Genomic DNA, 22,041 nt, shown 5'->3' on the forward strand with positions numbered 1-22,041 from the left:
ATTCACAAGCAAGTCTTTTTCTATGCCATTGTTCAAAATGAAAATGTAGAAAAAAAATCATCTTTTGAAAGATGACAATGCTTAGTTCAATTTATATGTCAAGGATGTCTGTCTGTCTCAACAGAGATTGCATAAACTCACAACCATACATGGTCAAAGGAAAAGCTGAAATGAAGGACTGTTTTCTATCATTGTATGTCTCTATGACAGACTTTCATGTTTATTCGGTGATTTTGCCATAGCAGATGAGCAGTAATCCACTTGTTTTCACAGTACACCTGAGGGAGCATAGGAGCAGAAGGACAACGTTTGGAGCTGGGATTCACAAAACAAAACAAACAACTCCTATATCCTTTGTGACTTTACATCTTTCCTTTAAGTGAACTTGAACAAACAGTGAATCATCCCTTGTGCCCAAATATATAAATGTCAATCCACAATTAAAGCAGACTTGTGTTCTCTGAGTACAGACCTGCTCAGAGCAGGTGGGCTATCTGACACTTTGTACAGTTCCTGACATTCACAAATTATACACAGAATTCCAGACACAGGCTGCTGTCGGGAATGGCAATCCACATCCACGCTGTGTTTATATCTCTCGATCTTTGAACAGAATGGTTCTGTCATGTTAAAGCACAACGAGGCGACTTTACCTAAGTTTTGTTCAGATTTTATCTATGTCTTTGTTCCTCTACAATATGACAAGCATTGTGATCTCACCAAAACACAGTATTAGACCAAGCAATTATTGAAAAATCAATGGAGTAGTGCTTTCCTTCTACTTATATTTTTCTAAATTAATTCATGAAACAATTTAGAGAAAATATAGGGCTGTTCCTCCTTTCCAAGATGTTCTTAATCACAGAGTATATAGAAAATTAGTGTACTGTATGATTTGGAGACCAAACTGAGGCCTCAACCCAAAGTCAGAGCAAAGGAGCAGATACTTAGGGAATCAACAAAGAAAATCAACATATAAGAGGAACTCCCTATATTTTTTCACCAGTTTTTTTCTGTCATATTTTCAATATATATTTCATATTTTCAATATATTCATATTTTTAGATACCTGTGTCCCCCATGAGGTTTTTAGCTGGTGCTTGTCAACTCTGTGATAAATACCCAAACGATCTTTCAGTAGGACCAGTCAGACAAAGTGGAAAATATCTAACCTTCTCTTGGGAGACACCCTGTCAGGAGAGCACGCCAATGGGATTGATTTACCTCCCTGTCAAAAAGTGCAAGTGAAGAGGCGTGTGGAGGTGTATCAGAAAATAGCGCTGAGTCAGGCAGAGTAAATATGCCCATCAAAACTGGAAGTATGATGTTTTAATCATCTTTAACCCAGATGTCTTTACACTAATCTTACCTCAAAGGACCTTTACTAAAATATGATCATTTGTACTGTATGTAGAGAAGCTACTGAAGGCACAATATAAACAATAGCAGTGTTGCAGTGGTAAACCAGTATACTGTAAATGCATAAACCACTTGACCAAAACATGCACAACACATACCAGAAAGGATAAAGCTATCAATTAATTAATTTTATAAAAGGGGTTACTATGGCTGTTTATATTTACACTCAAGGCTGCAATTCCTGCCTACATAACTTTTTTATATGATCTTTTTGGTTTAATTAGTGTTCAGTAAATCTTGAAAATAATTCACTGATAAAAAGTATAGTTTAATAAACTATGCATTACCTTCCAAGATTTTAAAAATATATATATATAAATTTACTCAAAAAAGTGTGTCAATACTTTAAAAATTGTAAATTTTATACACAGGGCTTATGAGCTACAAACTATTTTTTTGCATCATAGATTTAAAAGACATTTTGATATAAAGAGCTATGTGAATGTTCCCTTCGTATACAGTAGTTATGAAATGGATTAATGCAGAGCCTAGAATCCATTAGCTAAGACGTGCACCCTGATTTGTTTATTGATATACATACAAGAGGTCTTGCATTTCAGAATGTCATTCCTTCCCAAAGATTTTATTTATTTTGTGCATCAATTTATTGATCTTGTGATTGATGTTCACTTCAGTGGCAATAAACCTTCACCTATGGAAATGGGGTTAAACATACTTTTCCATTACAGAACTCGCTTTGTCCCTGATGAACACATTCAAGTAGAACATGTGACCTACTATTGAACTCTGACCAGGCTGACCCTGTTAGACACAGGAAAAATTAGACACTGCATACAATCGATATAGCAAGGCCATGAAATCTAAGCAGAGCTCTGTTTTGCAAGAAACTCTGGAAAGGTGAGATAAAGAAATCCTCAAACGCTTTTTCTGCACACCTTTGAAACACAGAATCCAATTTTGCTTTCCCATAGGCTGGTATCCTATATTCTGCCTAGATCTACTTCCATACAACATTCATGGAATAACCAGAAGTTATATATATCTATTTAGCGTTAAAATAAGCTGTGACACACCAAATAACTCAAAACGGCACATGTACCGTATGAACGCCTTGCTTACCTCTTTTAAGACCTGATGAATCAAGCTGGCAGTGTGAGGAGACACCTTCCATGGGTCCTTCTCTTCCACCATCATGGCGTCCAGTGTACCTTTCTCTAAAACTACATCAAAGGCACCTTCAGGAAATGCCAGATTGCGGGCGTCCATTTGTAACCACTCCATCCCTGGGCAGTCAGCATGTCTCGCTGCCATGGTCTCAATGCAGACGGCCGAGTAGTCGATGTTGGTGATGGAGCCGTAACCACAGCTGAACATATCAAAGCTCACCGAGCTATTTCCACAGCCTGCATACAGAAAAGACAATACTGACTAAACAAGATTGTACAGGTTTGGCGAGCTCTGACTACTGCTAGAACGCCAACTGAGAGAGGTCCCGTTGGCCTAGGGTGTGATCAAAACTGTTGTAATTCCTCTTCACTGAACTGCTCCATAACATTTGCTCATCATTGGATCCTGAATGCCAAAATAAAACAGATGGTTTGCATCAAGAATTTCTGGACTGCAGAAAAAAACTCACTGAAGAAAAAAAACAGCACAACCTTATAACCTTATCATGTTGTTTTTTTTCCACATAAGAATAGCAGTGGCATCTAGGAAATGCTTTTCCTTGTGTTTGCATGGAAACCCTTTGGATTCCAAGCAGGTTGCCCCCTCTCTAGCAAGTGGCGGTGTGTTCATTCACTAGTACTTTTTACAGCTTCATTTCCTAGCTTCCCGAGACACACAAACGAATTAGTCTGCTTTGCCTGTTGTTGTTACCTCCCAGCCTGTGATTAATGAGTTTGCTTGGTGAGAGGTGGCAAACAGTTAGATTATATATTTTTGCACGTAGTAATTCATTGTCTAATATATTGTCCCTACTGATGCTTAAAGAAATTACATACTGTAAATGCACTTACATGAATCAATAAATCAAAAAAAGGAATTCTCTGATCATAACATCATAATCTGGGTCTGTGAAGTTTTTGTTTTCAGATGAGCAAACTCTTCAATCACAAGTAATATAACATTCTGTATACCCCAATATTGTTCAAATGTACTTAGGAAACAGAAAACCCAAGCCACAAAAGTGCTACTTACAAAGACCCTGTAAATCTAAATACCAGAAATGACTCAACTAATGTTAGGGGTCAGTAAGTTTGCATCATGAGTTTAACTTCACTTTGCATCTTGTGTTAATGAATGGGTTACAGTGATTCATACTGGAAATCTAAGTGTGTATTATTGTTTCTACACAGCTTCACCTCATGAAGCATCATAATAATGAAGCACTCAATGCTCAATGCCTGTACAGTCATTCAGTGGGTTATGGTGGATTGGTTATTAGGTCAGGTCAATCCCAGATACTATAGTGCAACATTACATAGTACTGAGCATCCCATAAAGCAAAAACTTAAGTAAGCCAGTACAGGCAGTAGGGATTCAAGACAATAATTATACATAGACAGGAAATGGAGGGTACAGATAAGGGGTAAATGTTAAAATTTGGGTGATTTAATTAGTGGAGAATCACAATGATTTGTATTAAATAAGAGATGTAGAAGTATAAGTATCACTTCTCTTCCTGATTCATGACAAAGATCTAGATTCTGAAATAGCTAGTAGTCTAGTGTCATTCACAGATGAAACAGTCACTAGGAAGATTAGCAATAATTGTACAAGCTGTAAAAGAAATTCAGTCTTAGACCAAATTAGGGACTAGGCAAACATTTGGCAGTTGACATTTAATGTAGACAATTGCAGTGTTGCATGAAGACAGAAGAAACAAACTATCAATATAAGATGAAAAACGTGAGCTTGAAGAAATTATTAATGAAAAACAGTTGCAGTTTGTGATGACACATCATGTACATCTTCTACACAATGTGACAGAGTGTTGGGACGTATAATTAAGATTGTACAACAGACTAGTTAAGAACTCATTTGGAATATTGTGTGCAATTTTGGTAATAACTGCTGCTCTGGACTATTAGACCAAATACACTCGAAGACTCAAAGGAATGTGCTATACAAACAGGCTAAAAGAATTGTATCCTTTATGCCTTGAAGAGAAAAGATTATAGAGATGACCTGAGTCAAGCATTCTATATCCTAAAAGGCTTGACCTCGACTTGGCAAAGTCACCCTTTAGGACGTCTTTATAATAAAAACTCTCCCATTTGATTGTAAATGTTGGTATGCTCTTTTGTTCCCATGTTCAGTGTTGATGGTGCTGGGGCTGAGAATCATAATGTAATACCAATATCTGGAATATGTCAAGGTGAACTTATACCGAAACACCAAGTTAGGTAAAAAATCAGGCAATCAAAAACACTGCCCTGTCCAATCAGTTCCATATGTGACATGTGAATTTAATGACATTGTAAAATGGTGGCCAATACCAGCTAATTATATTAATAAAAATAACCATTTAAAACAGTGTCATTGAATGTTTACACATCCCGAAACTGCGTGGAAAGGTTCAGTGCATGGAAGCTGTGATTTATCCATGACAATCAAAATCAATTTTAGAATTTAGAATGGTCAAAAAAAAAGTCAATTTGCATGACTCCATAAACGAGAAGAGCAATAGTCCCAAGGGACAATCACTTGGCCTGGGCCCATTTTATTTCATTTCCACTTACTATAAAGAAAAACAGCCTTCCAGAAGAGATTGAATGTTACTGGACACTTGTTCAGAATACATTCATCTTAATGAAGGTTTAAACCATTCCTGAAAGAACACTGGAGAAAAGCAAAAAAAAGATCTCTCACATGAGTCTTACTAATTCACGTGACAAAAAACTTTTCATTTCACATTTCACAGAAACAGCTGCAAACAAGGTGTGCAAGAAGAAAAAAAGGCATGATCTGTCATTTCCTTTGGCACCCCTGAGAGCTACAGATATCTTAAACACTGTGACTAACACTTATTAACACCCCCCTGAAACTAATTAGAATGTAGTTACTCCGCACACAGCAAATAAGCTCTTAACGAGAGGTTTAGCACAGATTCTCTTGCACTTCTCAAAGCAACACCTTCCCATCATCACTTCAGGTATTAATAGAGCCGAATGTTAAATATGCAAAGAGGATGAGGAATGTGACCTGGATTTATGGCTCAGGTAATGATTGTGGCCATCGAGCACATAGATTAAACCACACCCAGTGTTTGCTGTAGCCTACCAGACTTCTGAGAGAACTTGCAGTACTTTTTTCCCCATTTTTTTAAAAAGAAAACACCAGTGCTAGGTAAAGGTTTTTAAATTTAGATTTACTGAATTGGGAATTGCCAGCTGTTTTTGAGTTAGATTTCCAGCAGCAGTAATGCAAGGGGAGAGTGAGGATGGGCAGACGTACTGTACTCCTTTGACATGCCCACCTGCCAGAAGCATTTATCTTTTGTCACGCTGCAAACTCTACCGTGTTTCCAGGAAACCCGGTACCAAATAAAGGAGTGGTGTGTCTTTGCAAGCCTGCAGATGTCCAGGAAATTTGAGAAATCAATGTTTTGGTAAGAGATAGTGAACTATCCTGCTTCATCTTGTATCTCCACCCTAATGACACTGACCACATGACTCCTCTTTACTAGGACACTTTGAGACATGTCTAGACTTCAAAACGCTCCTTACTTTGAAAGAGGTTAAGGTATAAATTCTGCACTATGCCTTTTCTGAGATGTGTGCTTAACAATCATAGGCAAAATCAGCCATTCAGTTTCAACGTGTGTGAACAGGTAAACTATTGTATGTGAAGGTCAAAGGTCACAGAATTATACAGCTTTCTTATTGTACATTACACTGAAAATTTAATGAAATCACAATACAGTTCTATTTGACAGCTTCAATGTGACACAAAAAAAACATTTCTAAACCGATTGTGTAGGGAGTTTGGAGCATGTAAGGTTCGTGGAGTGGTGTCCGTGGCTCATGAATAGGAATTCAGCTGTAGCTAATATTTACTCTGCAGCCATTTTTACCATTGAAAATTGATGATGCCAGCTTTTGATTTTCACATGGAACAACCCAACTATGCAAAGGCACAATCACCCAGAACCATGACACTGTGCACCACAGGTGCTCTGCAAAAAAGGGAATTTTCTTCATTCAAGGTTTTCTCAGCTGAGACACATCATTGCTTTCAGTGAGCAATCAGCTTTTCCAAAGGGCTCTCCCTGTTGGCACACTATTAGCTCACATGACAGCTCATTCCTGCATGTTGTCAAGACCATTATAGCCTGCTGTCGTCAAGGACATTGCTATCATTCTGTCTTCATGACATCAGCCTCTGAATCTTCTGACCTCTGCCTGCTTTTAGCGCCACACTTTTTTTCACAGAAGAGTTTCAGGGAAATCACCCTAATGGCTATGAAAGATTCCCATAGTAGGAATAGCTCCTGAAGCAGACACTGTATGTCCAAGAGAATATTTACAGTGTAATTAAAATGGATTCTTCTCTGGTTAAGGGATGTGTATCTTAAGGATTAGTGATCCGAAAAGATTATTTTTGTCCAACAGTCTGGATTTACAATCAAAAGGTTGATAGCATCATCACACATTTGCTGCTTCCCCGTTTTTCATAGTAGGAGTATGAAATATCGTTCCTTGTTAACAAGTTTCCACTGAGGATAATTAATGAAGAGCAACATTATGCTTTGCAGTTTTTTTTAGTCCAGTATAGTTTCCCTCACAACACGTAGATGTGTTAGGGGTGGATAATCTAATTTATATTCTGATACTAATATAATAATTTTATTTATTCACTTAACTTGGTAAAGAGTTTCTAGAATGAACAATCAGTACAAGTAAGGGAAAAGGCTTTTCACTCTTAATTTTGCACATACTATGCACAGTAGGTACTTATTGAGAAAAGTTCTGAATATATATGTTCTATCATTGCCTCTTCATCTCATGCTCAGATCCTCTTCGTGAAAATGTACACTGTGCCGTCTTTAATTACACATAAGCACTCCGATAGGCTGCACTTACTTTCTTGCTGTAAAATAAATAAAATATGTTAAAATCAATATTATTTTAAAAGTCTGACTATCTTCCCAGGGAGTTAACTCCATTCAGAAACATCGCATTCCTTGGGTGAATGTGTTCCAAGATGTAAAACTAGCAACCAAAAGTCTGTCTACTCATTCCTTGGACAGCTTCCATCAGGCATTGTTTTTCTTTGCAACGATGGAGGCTACGACCTTGCCTGAGTCTCATCTGTGAACTTCTGTAAGATGGCAAACTGGCAATGAGAAAGTAAGAATCTCCAATGAAGAAAAAACAATCACAAAATGGCCCTGCACATTTGAATGAGCTAAGCAGAGGTGGACGCTACAGTGGGATGATGACATGGCGGCTAACAACTACTTCACAGCTCCAAAGGTAGTGGGTTGGACTCCCGCTCGCGGTGCCTGTCTGTGTGCAGCTGGCATGTTCCCCCAGTGTTCGTGTGAGTTTTCTCTGGATGTTCCAGTTTCCTCGCACCTCCCAATGACAATCTGGCGAGGTTATTCACTGTCTCTAAATTCTCCCTGTGTACTTGCGAGTGTGTTAGTTAGGTTGTTCCCAGTACAACCAGTACAGGATATGCTATGACAGAGAAATAAAATCAAATTAGCACAACGCCCAAATGCCCCCCACTCATTTGTGACCATTCAGATATATCTATTTTTTTCCAGAGGTGTGCAGCTAAAAACACACATTTTTTTTGGCAGATACTGAATATTAAACTTCTTTACCACAGTGTTCAGAGGCTGATGCTGTTGCCTCTTTCTTATAGGTTTGAAACTCGTTTATTTCTCCATTCTTTCTGAGCACATCGCATCGTTGATAAAAGGAACTACGTGTTGTTCTATTGACAGCTCTGACACCTCATTGTGCAGTAACTGTGCTGAAATGAATTCTAAATAACATTCACCTACACACAGTAAGGCAGCCTCCTAGCCTCCAGCCTCATTTTACTTGAGTTCACAAAGGGATTGTGAACACTCCTTCTTCTGAATCTTTTACAAATAAATGCACTGCACTCGGTCTATAATACAGCTGAACTGGATAAAAATGATGAGCTATTTAAAGCAGCACTGCAAAATCCTTATGACGAACACAGTAAAATACATTATTTTAATGTGTTATAGAGCCTATATGCTGCAATTAAAAAAACTAAATGCCACCTTGTTTTAAGCACAGAAGAATGGAAGAGAAACCCCCACTGCCAAATGGTATGTTTGCTCTATCTGAATATTCTGCATACATTTCCATGTCCTCGTTGATACCTGCCACTCGCTTATTGGAGAAGTCTGATTGTTGAAAACTCTAGGAGCTTGCTGTTTGAAATGTCACATCTCACCCGCTCCTGTTGCCATGGGGACCGGAGCAGCATGGCTATACTTCAGAGAGAAGGATTGAATCTGGGGCCCTGATTATTAGCAGGAGCCAACATACAGGACCTGTGGTGGAAAAAGAGCACAAGGGTTACAGTCCTGACTCAGAGACTAGATAAAGGTCAATTTCATTCTCCTACAGAGATGTACAAGACAGAATGTCTCTCATTACTCACCAGTGTCAGATTGGGGAATATAACAGCATAAATAATAATAATTCTGGGAAAGAGTCTTTTGGTTACTGGATTTTTTTTTACATTTCTTTGAACACCTGAAGCAGCATGTTAAAACACAAAAAAAGGGTGTAGTATCTACATATGCACAGTCCTGACTGATACCTGCAGCTTTCTTGGAGACCAGAAAAGGTGATGCTTGCGGTGAGGAGTGTAGTGCAGCAGTAAACTATGGGCCAATCACTGCTGGGAAAGAGGCAATAGAGGGATTCTTGGAAAACACGCGTGCTGAGTTTAAAGTACTACTCACCAAGAAACTGTAACTTTGGTTCTGCAAAGAAATGCCAAGCTATATTGTAGGCACTGATTAAATGTTCTTCAAAATGGTTTATGACTTAGACATCATTTTAGGATTGTTCAGATGACATAGTCATCACTATGGCTTGAAACAAATAACAGCTTATCACTCGAACTACAGGACCAGTTATGACGTCAGGTATATGCATGACATTTTTTTCCCCACTCACCATCTCCTATGATATTAACCGAGTTCATTAATGCATAGTATTTTCTAAAAGGATCTTCACACAGAACACATTGTGATACTTCTCCAAAAAAACAAAAAGGTTAAATGTTTCAGTCATTTTTACACAGATATGCAATTTTAATTTGGACTGTATAAGTACTTATTCATAAATGTTCACTTCATAAGTACTTCAGAATATCAGTTGTATCAGCTTTCCCCTTTCCTGGTTCTTCATCCCAATTTCTGCCTCATGTGTCATTATGAGGGGGGCGTGTTCAGTGTGGAGGCGAAGCCTGGATTAAGGGCGACGCACTGCCTTCGCAACCACAGCCGTTCTGGCTAATTAATAATAAGCCGCAGCTGTGGAGACCCTTTAAGACACACTGACCTCACAGAGGGACCGACAGACCCCCGCAAGGGGAAAACTATTACAGTGACAGTCCCGGAGGGGGATTGTGACAGAGCGTAAGGCCGTCAATTTTCCTTCGTTTTATTTTCTGTTCCGCCGTGCATCTCTACTGGGGCAGGCTGATTCTAGGTGCCTCCGCCCACTCAGTAGGGGGCATCGACTTTTACTGGTGTTTGATGTGGCTCCTCTCACACGCCTTGTTACACGCCTTGTTTGCATTGCTTTTGTCTGTTACTGCAGAACATCGTTGTTTTATTTTTGTAACTTTGTATTAGAACAAATGATAGTTGCGCATTGTATCGAGAGTCAGTGCCGTCAAACTAGTCACCCAAATTGTGCAATAGTAAAAAATATTCTTTTCTATAAGTATTGATCCACCACATCATTCAGGATATCTATGGCCAAAACCCAAAATACATTGTTGCACTCCAGAGCATTCTCACTCACTCTGCTGAGACAAAGGGGAACATAACTGGATATCCTGAATAACAGTTGAACAATCGAGCCTTCGAAGATCTTTTCAATCCACATTCACTGCTTAAGTATATTTCAACAGGTGCAGTCCATTGTCTCCAATCCTTCATGTTAAATGAGAAGTCAATAAATAAGAAGACAGGGTTGGGACATTACAGCTACAGCTACAAAGCTACAGTTTTGATCCTGCTTCATTCATATTTACTGTCAAGTATAAAATATTTATGCTCAATAGTGCATGTGGTACCTTAAATAGAAGGCAGTGGAAAATTCTGCTTCCATCCAATGTTCTGTAGAACTAAAAAAAATAGTTTAATAAAATTCCACTCTTTAATTTTCAATTCTCCACTAAAATTCCACCCACTTTTTTGCATTAGCTGAATGTTGTTGGACAGCATGGTTTAGTATATTACCTTACAGGTGTTGGGTCCTGTGTTTGATTAGAGACTGGGGAACCTTCTGTGGAAAGTTTGAATGATTTGTAAATCACGTTTTTTCAGGTGCTCTGGTTTCATCTCACCTCAAAGAGAAACAGTGTCTACGTTCATTTGCATCTTTAAATTACGTTTTCCCTTCCCTGTGATGTAACTTGTCCCAGGCATAACAGAAAAATCATTTTCATGTACATACCTTCTGAAAACAAAATCAATTAATTTACTTCTAATAGTCACATGAAAAATGTAATTTAATGAAATCAACAATGATAATACTTAGCACCATTCCATTTCATAAACAAATAATCTTATCTAGTATGGTTATTGGTTATTATACGTGTGCTTATATAAATAATATTTTTATTTTTAACAGCACACGTGTGTAACACATTTACTTCAGGCAAATGGTAAGGACTACCATAGCAGAAGATGTTTTGTGGTTCAGAAAGCTTGAAAAAAGGAGAATAGGGAGGAAAAGGATGACAAATGCTGCCAACAGAACATAGAAAACCAAACTAATATTCCTCGATCAATCTGATGTTCTAACTGTGCAAAGATACTAGTTTCATCATAAACAGGAACAAAGATGATTCACAGAATCATTCCCTCCTATGTAATTTTGAGCTATAACACACCACTTTAGCATGGACTTCTACATCATGAAACATTTTGTATTATTTATGCTGCATCTTCTGTTACAGTATGAGCAACACAACATTTACATTATAAAAATTGTTTTCCATACATTTACTTTGTTAATGTTTCGGTTGTTTGAGGAATTTTCCAAATTTTATATGTTCTTTTTGTATTACTTCCCTAATTATCAGTTTCTCTTTCTGCTTTTGTTTCTTTAAGTCATCTTGCTTAGGCCTTGTTTGTGTTTTGGTTCCTTGCTTGACCTTCAGCATCTAAATATGCTTGTAAATTTTGACTTCATCACTAAGGAAGAGCTAATCTTTCCAATATTCACAAATAAACTAAAATTGTACTTTTTAGAAATGGTTGCAAGTCATTTGTAGCACACCGTGTCATGTCTTAATTTAGAATATAACCAAAGCAGTACGAAAATTAGGCCTTAAATGACTAGTTACAGCTTCTGTTACATATACTGCAAGCAGCTAAAAAGAAAATCTCTACCACTACTATACAGCTTTGAATTCGGCTTGCACGAGGGAGTTCACTGGCTAACTCCGGTCTCCATGGCGATTATTTCTCCCATCTTACTCAGTACGCCTGACCTAGCAGGTGAACTGTCAGGTTGCTTAGTTTGGAGCATTCATTTGACAGTCTCCCCTTTATCATCAAGCTTCTAGCCACTCAATACACCGTATAAAAACATTTAAAAATGGTATTCTTTCAAATTCAGCATCTACTAATTGTAGGACAAAGAGGTCAGATAAACACCATAGCCTGAGAAAAGAAGCAGTGGTATATAAGCACGATGCTTAAAAACCACAAACAACGATACTATAGTAACTCCACATCGTAAACATTTCCAAAATGTTCTTAGCTTCTTAATTCTCCAAGCATTTGGAAGTAGAACAAATGACATATCAAGTCTTTGACATTTCAGTTACATAATTCCTAAAGAATTTAAACTTTAAATCTGAAGGAGGAAGGCTATAGGATCTGACAATGTGAGAATTTGGCATTCACCTAGGTGGGGTACAAGTACAAAAGTGATGCCATATAGATCTAAATCTTAAAGTTATATTTTAGTTTTTAGTAGTCATTACTGTATCTGACACTGAAGGCCTTTATGCCCCTAGTGCTTTCCTACTTATAATATACAGCACAGATGTGATCAAGCTCAGTATTCAGGAGTATTATTGGGCACAGATCAAAGGCTGTAGTATTTGATGCAACAATTTCAGACTTTTCCAATATAGAGGCACTAATAACAGCCAGCGGGTAATGAAGAAATGCTTATTACCTATTAAGTTTCCCCCGGGTTTACAACTTGAATATCTTTTTTGAAAAGTCAAAAGCTCCTACATGTTCACTTTTCAGACAAATATTGGTTTTGGGGAGATTAGCTGGAGAAAATGGTACCATCAAGCTATCATCCTGCTTTGTGTCACTTTAATAACTCATAATATTTACTAACTGGTTAAAGGAACAATTACAGTTCTGAGGGCAAGGTTTTAAAATTGTTGGGTATACAATATAATCTAGTATTAGTGTACTCTAAAATGGCTCTTTCAGTCTGACACTTTGATTATATTCTACAGATTTATGGGCATGACTAAAGTCTCTCTTGTGATTAAGACTTGTTGAGAACTTAACACTGTTATATAACAATATTTCATCTTCTACACTTTGATTCCCAGATCCAGACTTGACCAGACAGACTTAGCAAGATGCAGAATATTTTTGAACGCAAGATTTCTTTGCTTAAAAGAAACTCATTTGGATCTATTTCATTTTTCAAGGTTAATTTGTATAAAAAGGAAGAAGTGTCTGCCAAGCACTGCTCTTGGGTTAGGCCTGTTGTCTCCATCTGCTGTTTCCTGAAGAGTTGTGTCTCATTTAAAAAAGCTCTCAGGTTTTTAGCTCTGGGTCTGTCATTGAAGAGGACTAACACAAAATAGTGGAGCCTTCAAAGCAACAAAACATACATTTATCTTGTGTTTTTTGGATTACATTATAACTACAAATGTTATAGTGACCACCATATGGTGAGTCACCTCTAATACACAGAAGCTATGATGCATGTTGTAATGTGGCAGTCACTCAGGTGCAGTATAAACTGTATAACTGCACAATGACAAGACGTGGGAAGAACTCGAATAAAGCCATTAATCAAAATCAAAATGAATAGATTTACAAATGTTTGGGGAAATACTAGAATCATGTTGTTTTTGCATTCAGAACCCTGTGTGTAATTCATCATAGTGTTTTTGGAGGACAGACCACCCCATTGTGGTTTTTCAGTCATGTAACTGTGATTACCAAAAGAACAGCTAAGAAATCAAAAACAGCAAATAAAGAATAATGACCTCGCTGAAAAGACACATCTCCAACCCATTCTAACACAAAACTGAACAGTTCGGATGGATACAATTTCATTAATCTTAAGTATATTGGATCTGCTATTTTATTAATCATGGCCCCTTAACATGATTACAGAGAACAAAGTTCAGTGGAGACCTGCATCAAATCTTATACAGGTTTGAAATTCTGTATTTCATAATGATCTCTGTGCCAGTACTCACCAAATCCTAAAAATACAAACATATACTGTGAAGAAAGATATAAGATGTGAAGAAGGGGTTAACTGATTCGTTATGGCAGGAAAGGGGGATAACTGGTAAGGATTCCAGATGCCAGCTAGAAACCCCCCCACCCCAAGGAAGGAAACCTAAAACGGACCATAAAGAGTGGTGAAAGCCTGGGGGACTGTCCGAACACCGTGACCTCTTCCCATTACCATGGTAACGAGCTACGCCAGAAGCGGCTGAAAAGCGCCATATACAGTAAACTGGAAGTTTTGTACTTTGAACAATACTTCGGTCTTATTGTTCCTTGCATGCATAAAACTCATCTGTTTAAACTTCATCTCGGGATCCAGAACTTATCTGTCTGTTACAACAACTGTATGTACAACCGGGCCGAAATGCTAATGTTGGGGATGCCTCTGTTTTTCCCCGGTATTGTGTTGTGGACCACATTAAAGATGATCACACTGCAGAACAGCCTGTCTCTCCCTCTTCTGCCGTATCAGGCAGTAAGCACCACGGGTGGAGGAGTAAGACTAAGCGTGCCAGGAGGAGGTGAATGCATTATTATCCCTGCTGTCTAACTCGGGGAGAGGTATTAATAAGATGTGACAAATAAATAAGAGGAGTAGCAGTATAGTGCCAGCAGCTACTACAGCAGCCTCCCCCACCCACGCCTCCCTAGAGCTGGCAAAGAAGCAGGCAGTGCAGCACTGCAAGTTCGAGAATGACTCACGTTAATAAGGGGGTGGGGGCTGGGTCTGATTGAAACAGGTCCCCCAGGCAAACCAGCTCACCTTTGAACAGCTGGAGCCAATGAAACGTGTCGATGGGAGAATCGGAGGCAGTCAAGGCAGCAGCTTTCATCTGGAGAAGACATGCTAATCGCCCAGGGATCCCCCACACTCAACAACACACAAGAGATAGAAAGTGATCAAGAGGAGGTGTGCAAAGACTCAGGCCAGAGGGTCAAAGAGTCCCACAATAAGGAAAGAAAGGAAGCACAGCAGAGTGTGTCTGCGAAACCAAGAAAGGCTTTCAAAAGGAGTCTAGAGTGAGTTTACAACACAATATCCAACCTCACACTCGTACCTTACCCTAAAGTTGTTTCACTATCACTACCCCTTTATGAAAAAGGCCAGAGCTACCAATACCCCTACAATCTGTTTCGTATTATTTTGTGATTCTTAGAATGCAAACATAATGTTAGTTATGATAAAACATCTTTTAACCCAATGTTTTTGGTTTTGAGTATATTAAGATGCAAGAATGCTATCTTAAACTTCAGCATCACTATATATGACCAGATGTATAGTTTTCGGGAACAGATACAAATAAATTATTTTGAGTTGGTCATAACTTTAAAGGTATATAAAAGGTTTTTTATACATATTCATTCCTTTATATACACTTTCTTATTATCATTCTGAAAATTCATTATTCTGAAGGATGGTAAAACCCAGCAGTCAAGATGCTGTGTCATCCTGTAAATGAGTACAGGAGTCACGTGTTGACTTGTTGGGGGGGGCAGGAAGAAAATATACAACTATCAAAGCTGATCCCTTGATTTCTACCAAACAACGTCTGGCTACGATCCTTGGGTCAATTAGCTAGTTTTCATCTGTTTTGTTTTTTATGAAAATGAAAGATGGTGCAGTCAAACCAGTTTGATAGATCAGTACATAACTCAATAAGCACTATTAGTTGAGCTACTTAATATTATTTTTTGTCTGTTCCATCTGATTCCCTCCTGTCCTGGGACTGTTATCTGCCATGCTGTCTAACCATCTTATGAATAAGATCTAGAAATAAACCCTCTAAAGAGATCAAAGAGGCAGCCCAAGCACAGCTCATCTAAGCTCTTGTCCCTTAAAGATCTTCCACTGTCAGGGACGTCACAATGAGCATTTTCCACATGGAGGCACAGTGACTTATTCATGCAGTCTGTTTCTTAGAAAGCATTACTTAGGAAGTAGACAAGAGAAATCTCCGTCATCTTGAGTGGGAATTTTTACTAAGGACGCTCTTGAAAGAAAAGCCAAAAAGCAAGTCGGGACACACACATTGCATAAAACAACAAAAGTTGAGCAACTTTGAGTGTGCAGAGGAAAGCGATCAAATACTCTTATCTAGGCAACAGAAGGCTACGGAGTACAGATAAAAATAAAACCAAACCATTATGCCCTTTTTCCTCTTTTAGGAATCTTAAAACTCTATCTTGTTTCATGATGGCCAGAGCTAACAATACCAATATCCTTACCACCTTTTTCCTGTCATTTTGCGATTCTCAGAATGCAAACTTAATATTAGTTATAATAAAACATTTTTAACACAGTTCCAAAATATAGATATTTTATCAGTACAGATGCCAAATGGAATCAGTTTTGCACAGTGGCAATTTCCAGTCAGTTTTGTTGTTTTATGGATTTTTATGAGGCAGTTATATCTGGGGGGTATAACTCAAAGGAAACAGACATCTGCTTAATACAATTCATTAAACACCCAGGAGTATTTACACCCTGAGATTAAATTTACTTAAATGAGGATATAAGAGAGAAAATAAAGCAGAGACATTTTACAAGAGGGATGCAATTCATGGACCAAGGGTCATTTTGACTCATACGAGCTACATAAAGCAAATTCTGAAACGTAAAAATATCAAACCATAATAAAAATCGCTTGGCTACCAGGAAACGTAACACCATGTCACTGTCTGCACTCCGCAGATTTCTTTTAGAATGAAAACATACAACAAAAAGAAAACTCTCAACACACCTGTAGTCTTACTGTTTTGTTGTGGTGTCACTCCTCTACAAGTACTTTTAAAGTCCTGGATGGCAATACTGATGACATGGCACGACATTCATTTTCTCCAGGCAACTTCCAATTAAACATTGTTTAACATTGTTAATGATAAGCAGATGTGTCTGAAGACTTCTCCCGTCTGCTACCGCAATGCTGTAGTAGTAAATTCTATGTGTAGAGCCTGGTGACTTATTAATCAATCATTTTCCACGTTGGCATGTTAAGTTTCTCATCCACTCACATATACAGAAGGTCACCTGGCAGGCATCCTGTTATCACTGCTCCACTGATGATTGACCTCTAATGGGTTTGGGACAAGTGGCGTTTTGCCAAATCCCCACTCTGTGCGCACTGAGGGAATCAATCACCTCTATTACTCCCAGGGAACACTGTGTATCAGGGTGCATGGATATTTCTCCGTTATAAATCTCAGAGTGTCAATTGCTGTGATGAACTAGTGTAGTTCTGCTCTGTGCAGTACAGTAAGTCAAGGGCAAGTCTACCTGAGATCCCATTACATAATGCCCACAATGCTGTTAACTTGCAGCAGTGGTTTTGCTCAAATTTAATTTCCCTGTGAAGCAAGGGAATCGGCTATTACAGTACAAATATTACACCAAGGTACCTACGTTTGGCTGAGCCTGGGGTTCTGAATCTTCTGATCCAACACTTGGTACGCACAGTTAATTTCTTTCATTGGCATGACTGAATTCCCTTTTATCAGCAATGCACTTTATTTCAGCATGCATAAGCAAGGATGAAAGGATTTATTACAAATGTACACATTAGCTTGAATTCAAAAGATTTAGTAGGCATTTTCTGCTGACAGTTTGCATGTTTTACAGAAATCACTACCAAATGCAGACATTTGCAGCTTCATGCATACTAGCCCTGCTTCAAACTGAGACATTCGAACAAAACATTAAATCCTATGATGTCACCCTTCTCAGACCTTATGTCACCAAAGTGTTTTTAATTTACTTTCTCAACAAAATGTTAATGTATTTCCAACATGTAGGTTTATTTCTAATATACTAATATTCATAGGAGCTACTTTAATGTGGGCCCGAAAAACAGGATCAGAGCAAACACCTTCACAGCAGAATTCACAGATCTTGTGAATCTTGCTTGTCGCAAGCAGAGCGACAGATTAAGGAAAAAGATGGACAAGCAGTCCAAAGACACACATGGATTTAAATTGAACAAGGGCCAATTGGGCTACATAACAAGCTGCATCAAGAACAGGAAGGCTAGGCCTTTATCAGGGTCTAATAAAAAAAAGTGTCCTATCTAGCCAGGAAACTACTGCCCCACCTCCCACAGACATAACACACCCCACGTAACCATCTTCTGCTGACAGAGTGACTCCTACTACTCCGGCTGAGCTTTTCTCTCACTACCAAGCAGATCACGCCTCGGAAGAAAATGCCAAAAGACAGAAAATGAGGGCACCTGCTCATGAGGGACCTTATTCCCAATTTCCCTACTTAATTTCCACTTTCCAAATCCAATCTTTAAAAACACAGTTATTTTCCTCAAGGAAACAAAAAAACTAGAGCAGTCGCTCACTTGCAGACTCAACTGGTTGAAAGATTGAATGCAGCTTTTCTTTCTTTGGTCTGTTGATTGATTTGTTTTTTATTCAAGTCAGCCAAGGAGCTTTAAAGGGAGGGTCTTCTAACGGAGGGATCTGCTAAAACAAATGTCAGTATATTCATCCTGGGCCTTTTATTTTTCAGATTTTCTAACAAGCTCTTCGGTTTATTCCTCTTTCCGCAAAACTTGTCTTTCTACCAAGTTCTATCTAGCCCATTTTTTGAACACAGGTGCTACCATAGTAGGGATTTTAAAGTGGATGAAAAATGGAATAGTATTCAATTTTGAAAACAGAAGCCTAAAAGAAATAGTATTACCAAATTTCCATGTAAAATCTTTTGGTCAATACTTTGACTGTGTATCCACAGTTTGTGCTTCAAGCAATGCTATTACAATAACACCGTTATACAATGAAAAGATTATTATGCCAGTTCAAAATGGACTATCCTCTTTAATTCTGTGTTTGTAGCACTAGGCTGGTGTGTAGTTCAGATGGATCTGGAGCAGCAGAAATATGTCAGTTCACAGCTATGACACTGTCACACTCACAAAGAGAAGGAGGCACATAAAAAGCATTAAGTTATCTTTTTAATTTTCATGTTTGAAGGGAAAGGAAGAATGTTTAATTATGCAATGATTAAATAATTAAAAAAAAAACTTTATGTCCTAAGCAACCCAATAAATAAAACAACGAAGTACTTAAAGTACTACAAGTAAATGTACTGTAGAATAATCAACTCTGAAATGATGAGTTTTCTGAAGAAAACTTCCTTTATCCCCAAGACTCATAGGGGTTTGGCTTATAAGAGCTTTATGGAGTTTATCTAAAGCAGAAACATACAATACTACTGATGCTGAGCAGGCATAACTATTCATTGTACTTGTATAGTACTGTTGAATTCAAAGGATCTCAAAGTGCTTTACCTGTAGCAGGGGACTTACTTCACTCAGTACCGAAGTGCAGCACCTACCTGGGTGATGGTAAAACTGCTATTATACACCAGCAGCTCCACTATATTAAGGTGGAACTTCAAGGTGGCCAGGCTATATAAGGCTAGTTAAGACACAGGGGTTAACACCCCTACTGTCTCAAAAATGCCATGGGATTTCAATGACTATGTAGTCAGGCCTTAGTTCAGCCTCTTATTTGAAGGACAGCACCTGCTATAGCACAGTGGTGTCCCAGGTCACCATACTGGGGTATTGGTTTGAAAATTCTGATCCAGAGGGAATGCTGCCACTTACTGGTCTACAGCATGAATTGCATTTGCATCCTGAATTTCATTGGAAGTCCTAGTACAATCCTAGTACTGACTAGGCCCAGCCTTGTACAGCTTTACAATCTCACAAGATCAAGATACAGGGTGGCCATAGTTTAGACTGAGGATGTCCAGAACCCTATCTGGGACTGTCATTCCGAAGAATTCTTACTACTGCCAGATTTTTAAAATCTAAATGTACATCTCTTTTACCTTTAAGGAAAAGTGTTACTGCCATCTGATATAAAAGGCATAATCACAATGAACGGGCCAATTAATGCTTCTAACAGGAAACAAGGTCAGGTTGTAATGCTGCATCACACCAGAAACCAGGCAACTGATCTCATCAAGCAGTTGTAATACTTCTAGAACTATTCCTTAGTCTTCTTTTACTCCGTTTCCTTAATATACAATTACACCCTCCTGCTTTCTGACCTAAAGTGAGCCATACTGACAAATACTGAAAATACAGAAATACAGTAGAGCACATTATAGCTTATAAAGTATAAACTATCCATTTTAACCTCAGGAAATGATGCTATACATATTTAAGTCATCTGATTTTTAACAAACAACACTTTCAGTGATCTAGAATAAGAAGTAAACAACTTAGTGCTTAAAAATACATTCTGACATAATAGTCTAGACTCTGTCTTGCAAATGATTATGCTGTAATGTTGTATTTTGTATAGGCAAACCACTCATTGTGGTTCCTGGAAACTAGTGACACAAATGCAAAACAAGAACAGATAAAGCACTACGTCATCCTGGTTTCATATTTGTTTTCTTTACAAAACGAGATTGTGTTTTATAAGGCAATCTAAGCAGCAACAGATTTCATATACCAATTAATAGATTTGCCTTTGTGTAAGGGGGAAAGGGTGCACACATGTTAGTCAAAACTGATGACATAACTGTTGACACATGATACACTGCAAAAATCCAGTGATTGAGCCTTATCTATTGCCAGAAGCATACATTTTGCTAGTCCTTCTCTGCATATACTGTACTTCATCTAAATCACTGATGATCACAGAGTAACTGGTGGAATAAGTTATTTACATTTTACAGCAATCATGTTCATCTCAAAGGTATTGTGTTAAGGCTTTTCTTAGTTCAGTGTTGATGTTTGAGAAGTGAGAAGAAAGGGGCAGTGTGGAGCATCTCTGGTGCTTATTCTACACCCTTAATAAATATCATGTAACTTTTGCGAAGTTTGTGCTGGAAAACAATCCTTCTCACTCTGTTGTGTAGACTTCCCTTTGGTTCATTTTTACATAATTGCAATGAGCGCAGGCCAGGAAAGCAAGCCAGATCGGCCGTTTTCAATTAGACCCCTGTGACGTGGCCGGCTGTGGCAAAATATTCTTGAGGAGACTGACCGACATACCTGGAGCCACGTGTGAAGGGAAAAAAAACTGCAAAAGACAGGCAGAGGACTGCACAAAATCATGAAACAGAGCAGGTCTCTCTTGGATCAGGCAGGGTTGTGTGAATTCCATAGTATGATGCAGCCAGGAAAGCAGTTTTGCTTAACAAATTGAAGCTGATCTGTCATGGCAGGTTACATTTGATTCTATAAATCAGAGACCATGGTAATATTACTAAAGTATGCATTTTTTCTCCTAGTGACTGCATACAACTGCAGACAACTACAGTCTCTACAAGGTACCTTGGTTTATGCTTAATTTAAAATTAATAAATGTAATAATGTCTTCAGACTTCATGGTAATTATTTTAAACCATTATTGAAGAATGAAAAAATCACATTATTTTCACAATGCTTACAATTAAATTAAGATATTAATGAATAATAAACAAACGTCTCGATGATTCCTAGCAGTTTATGCATAATTTCCTCTTCAAAAATTGACATTTTGGGACTGTAACTGTGCCCTATTCACAATTATAGAATACTTCTGTTTTTTCAGAGCAGCAACATATTTAATTCGGTTAATTGTTAAAAGAATTGGGAAGGGGATCGGCACAAGACTGGTGTTGGATTAACCTTCAAATGTAATTGGACAATTATCCTGTATCATAAACAATCCATTATCTCTTCTAGAAAAAAATCTGAGACAACTCTTCTGCTGTGCTTTGGTTACCTTACTTCAGACGATATTTCTCAACCACTCTTGACACATCATAGTATAAATAGAATAGGTTGAGCTCACGCAGCTATATTCTTGTATATCCATAATGCAAAATTGTGTACACATTACTGTAAGCACAGGCTGTTTCTCAGAATCTGTTGCAGAGGCTGACACTCTGTTCCCAGCACTTAAAAAGC

The 22,041-nt window shown here is 38.1% G+C and overlaps 1 protein-coding gene across 2 annotated transcripts in view; it reads right to left on the minus strand.

Annotated features, from left to right (window-relative positions):
* The window catches only part of ece2a (endothelin converting enzyme 2a), a 111,684-nt gene that overhangs the window by 60,229 nt on the left and 29,414 nt on the right, over positions 1-22,041 (minus strand). For both annotated transcript variants that reach the window (XM_088913456.1, XM_088913457.1), the window contains exon 3: positions 2,500-2,783. In XM_088913456.1, the coding sequence (XP_088769582.1) occupies positions 2,500-2,783 (284 nt within the window). The remainder of the gene's footprint in view (positions 1-2,499; positions 2,784-22,041) is intronic.

Source organism: Atractosteus spatula, chromosome 4 (genome assembly GCF_055471065.1).
Source record: "Atractosteus spatula isolate fAtrSpa1 chromosome 4, fAtrSpa1.hap1, whole genome shotgun sequence".
Taxonomy (NCBI): Eukaryota; Metazoa; Chordata; class Actinopteri; order Semionotiformes; family Lepisosteidae; genus Atractosteus; species Atractosteus spatula.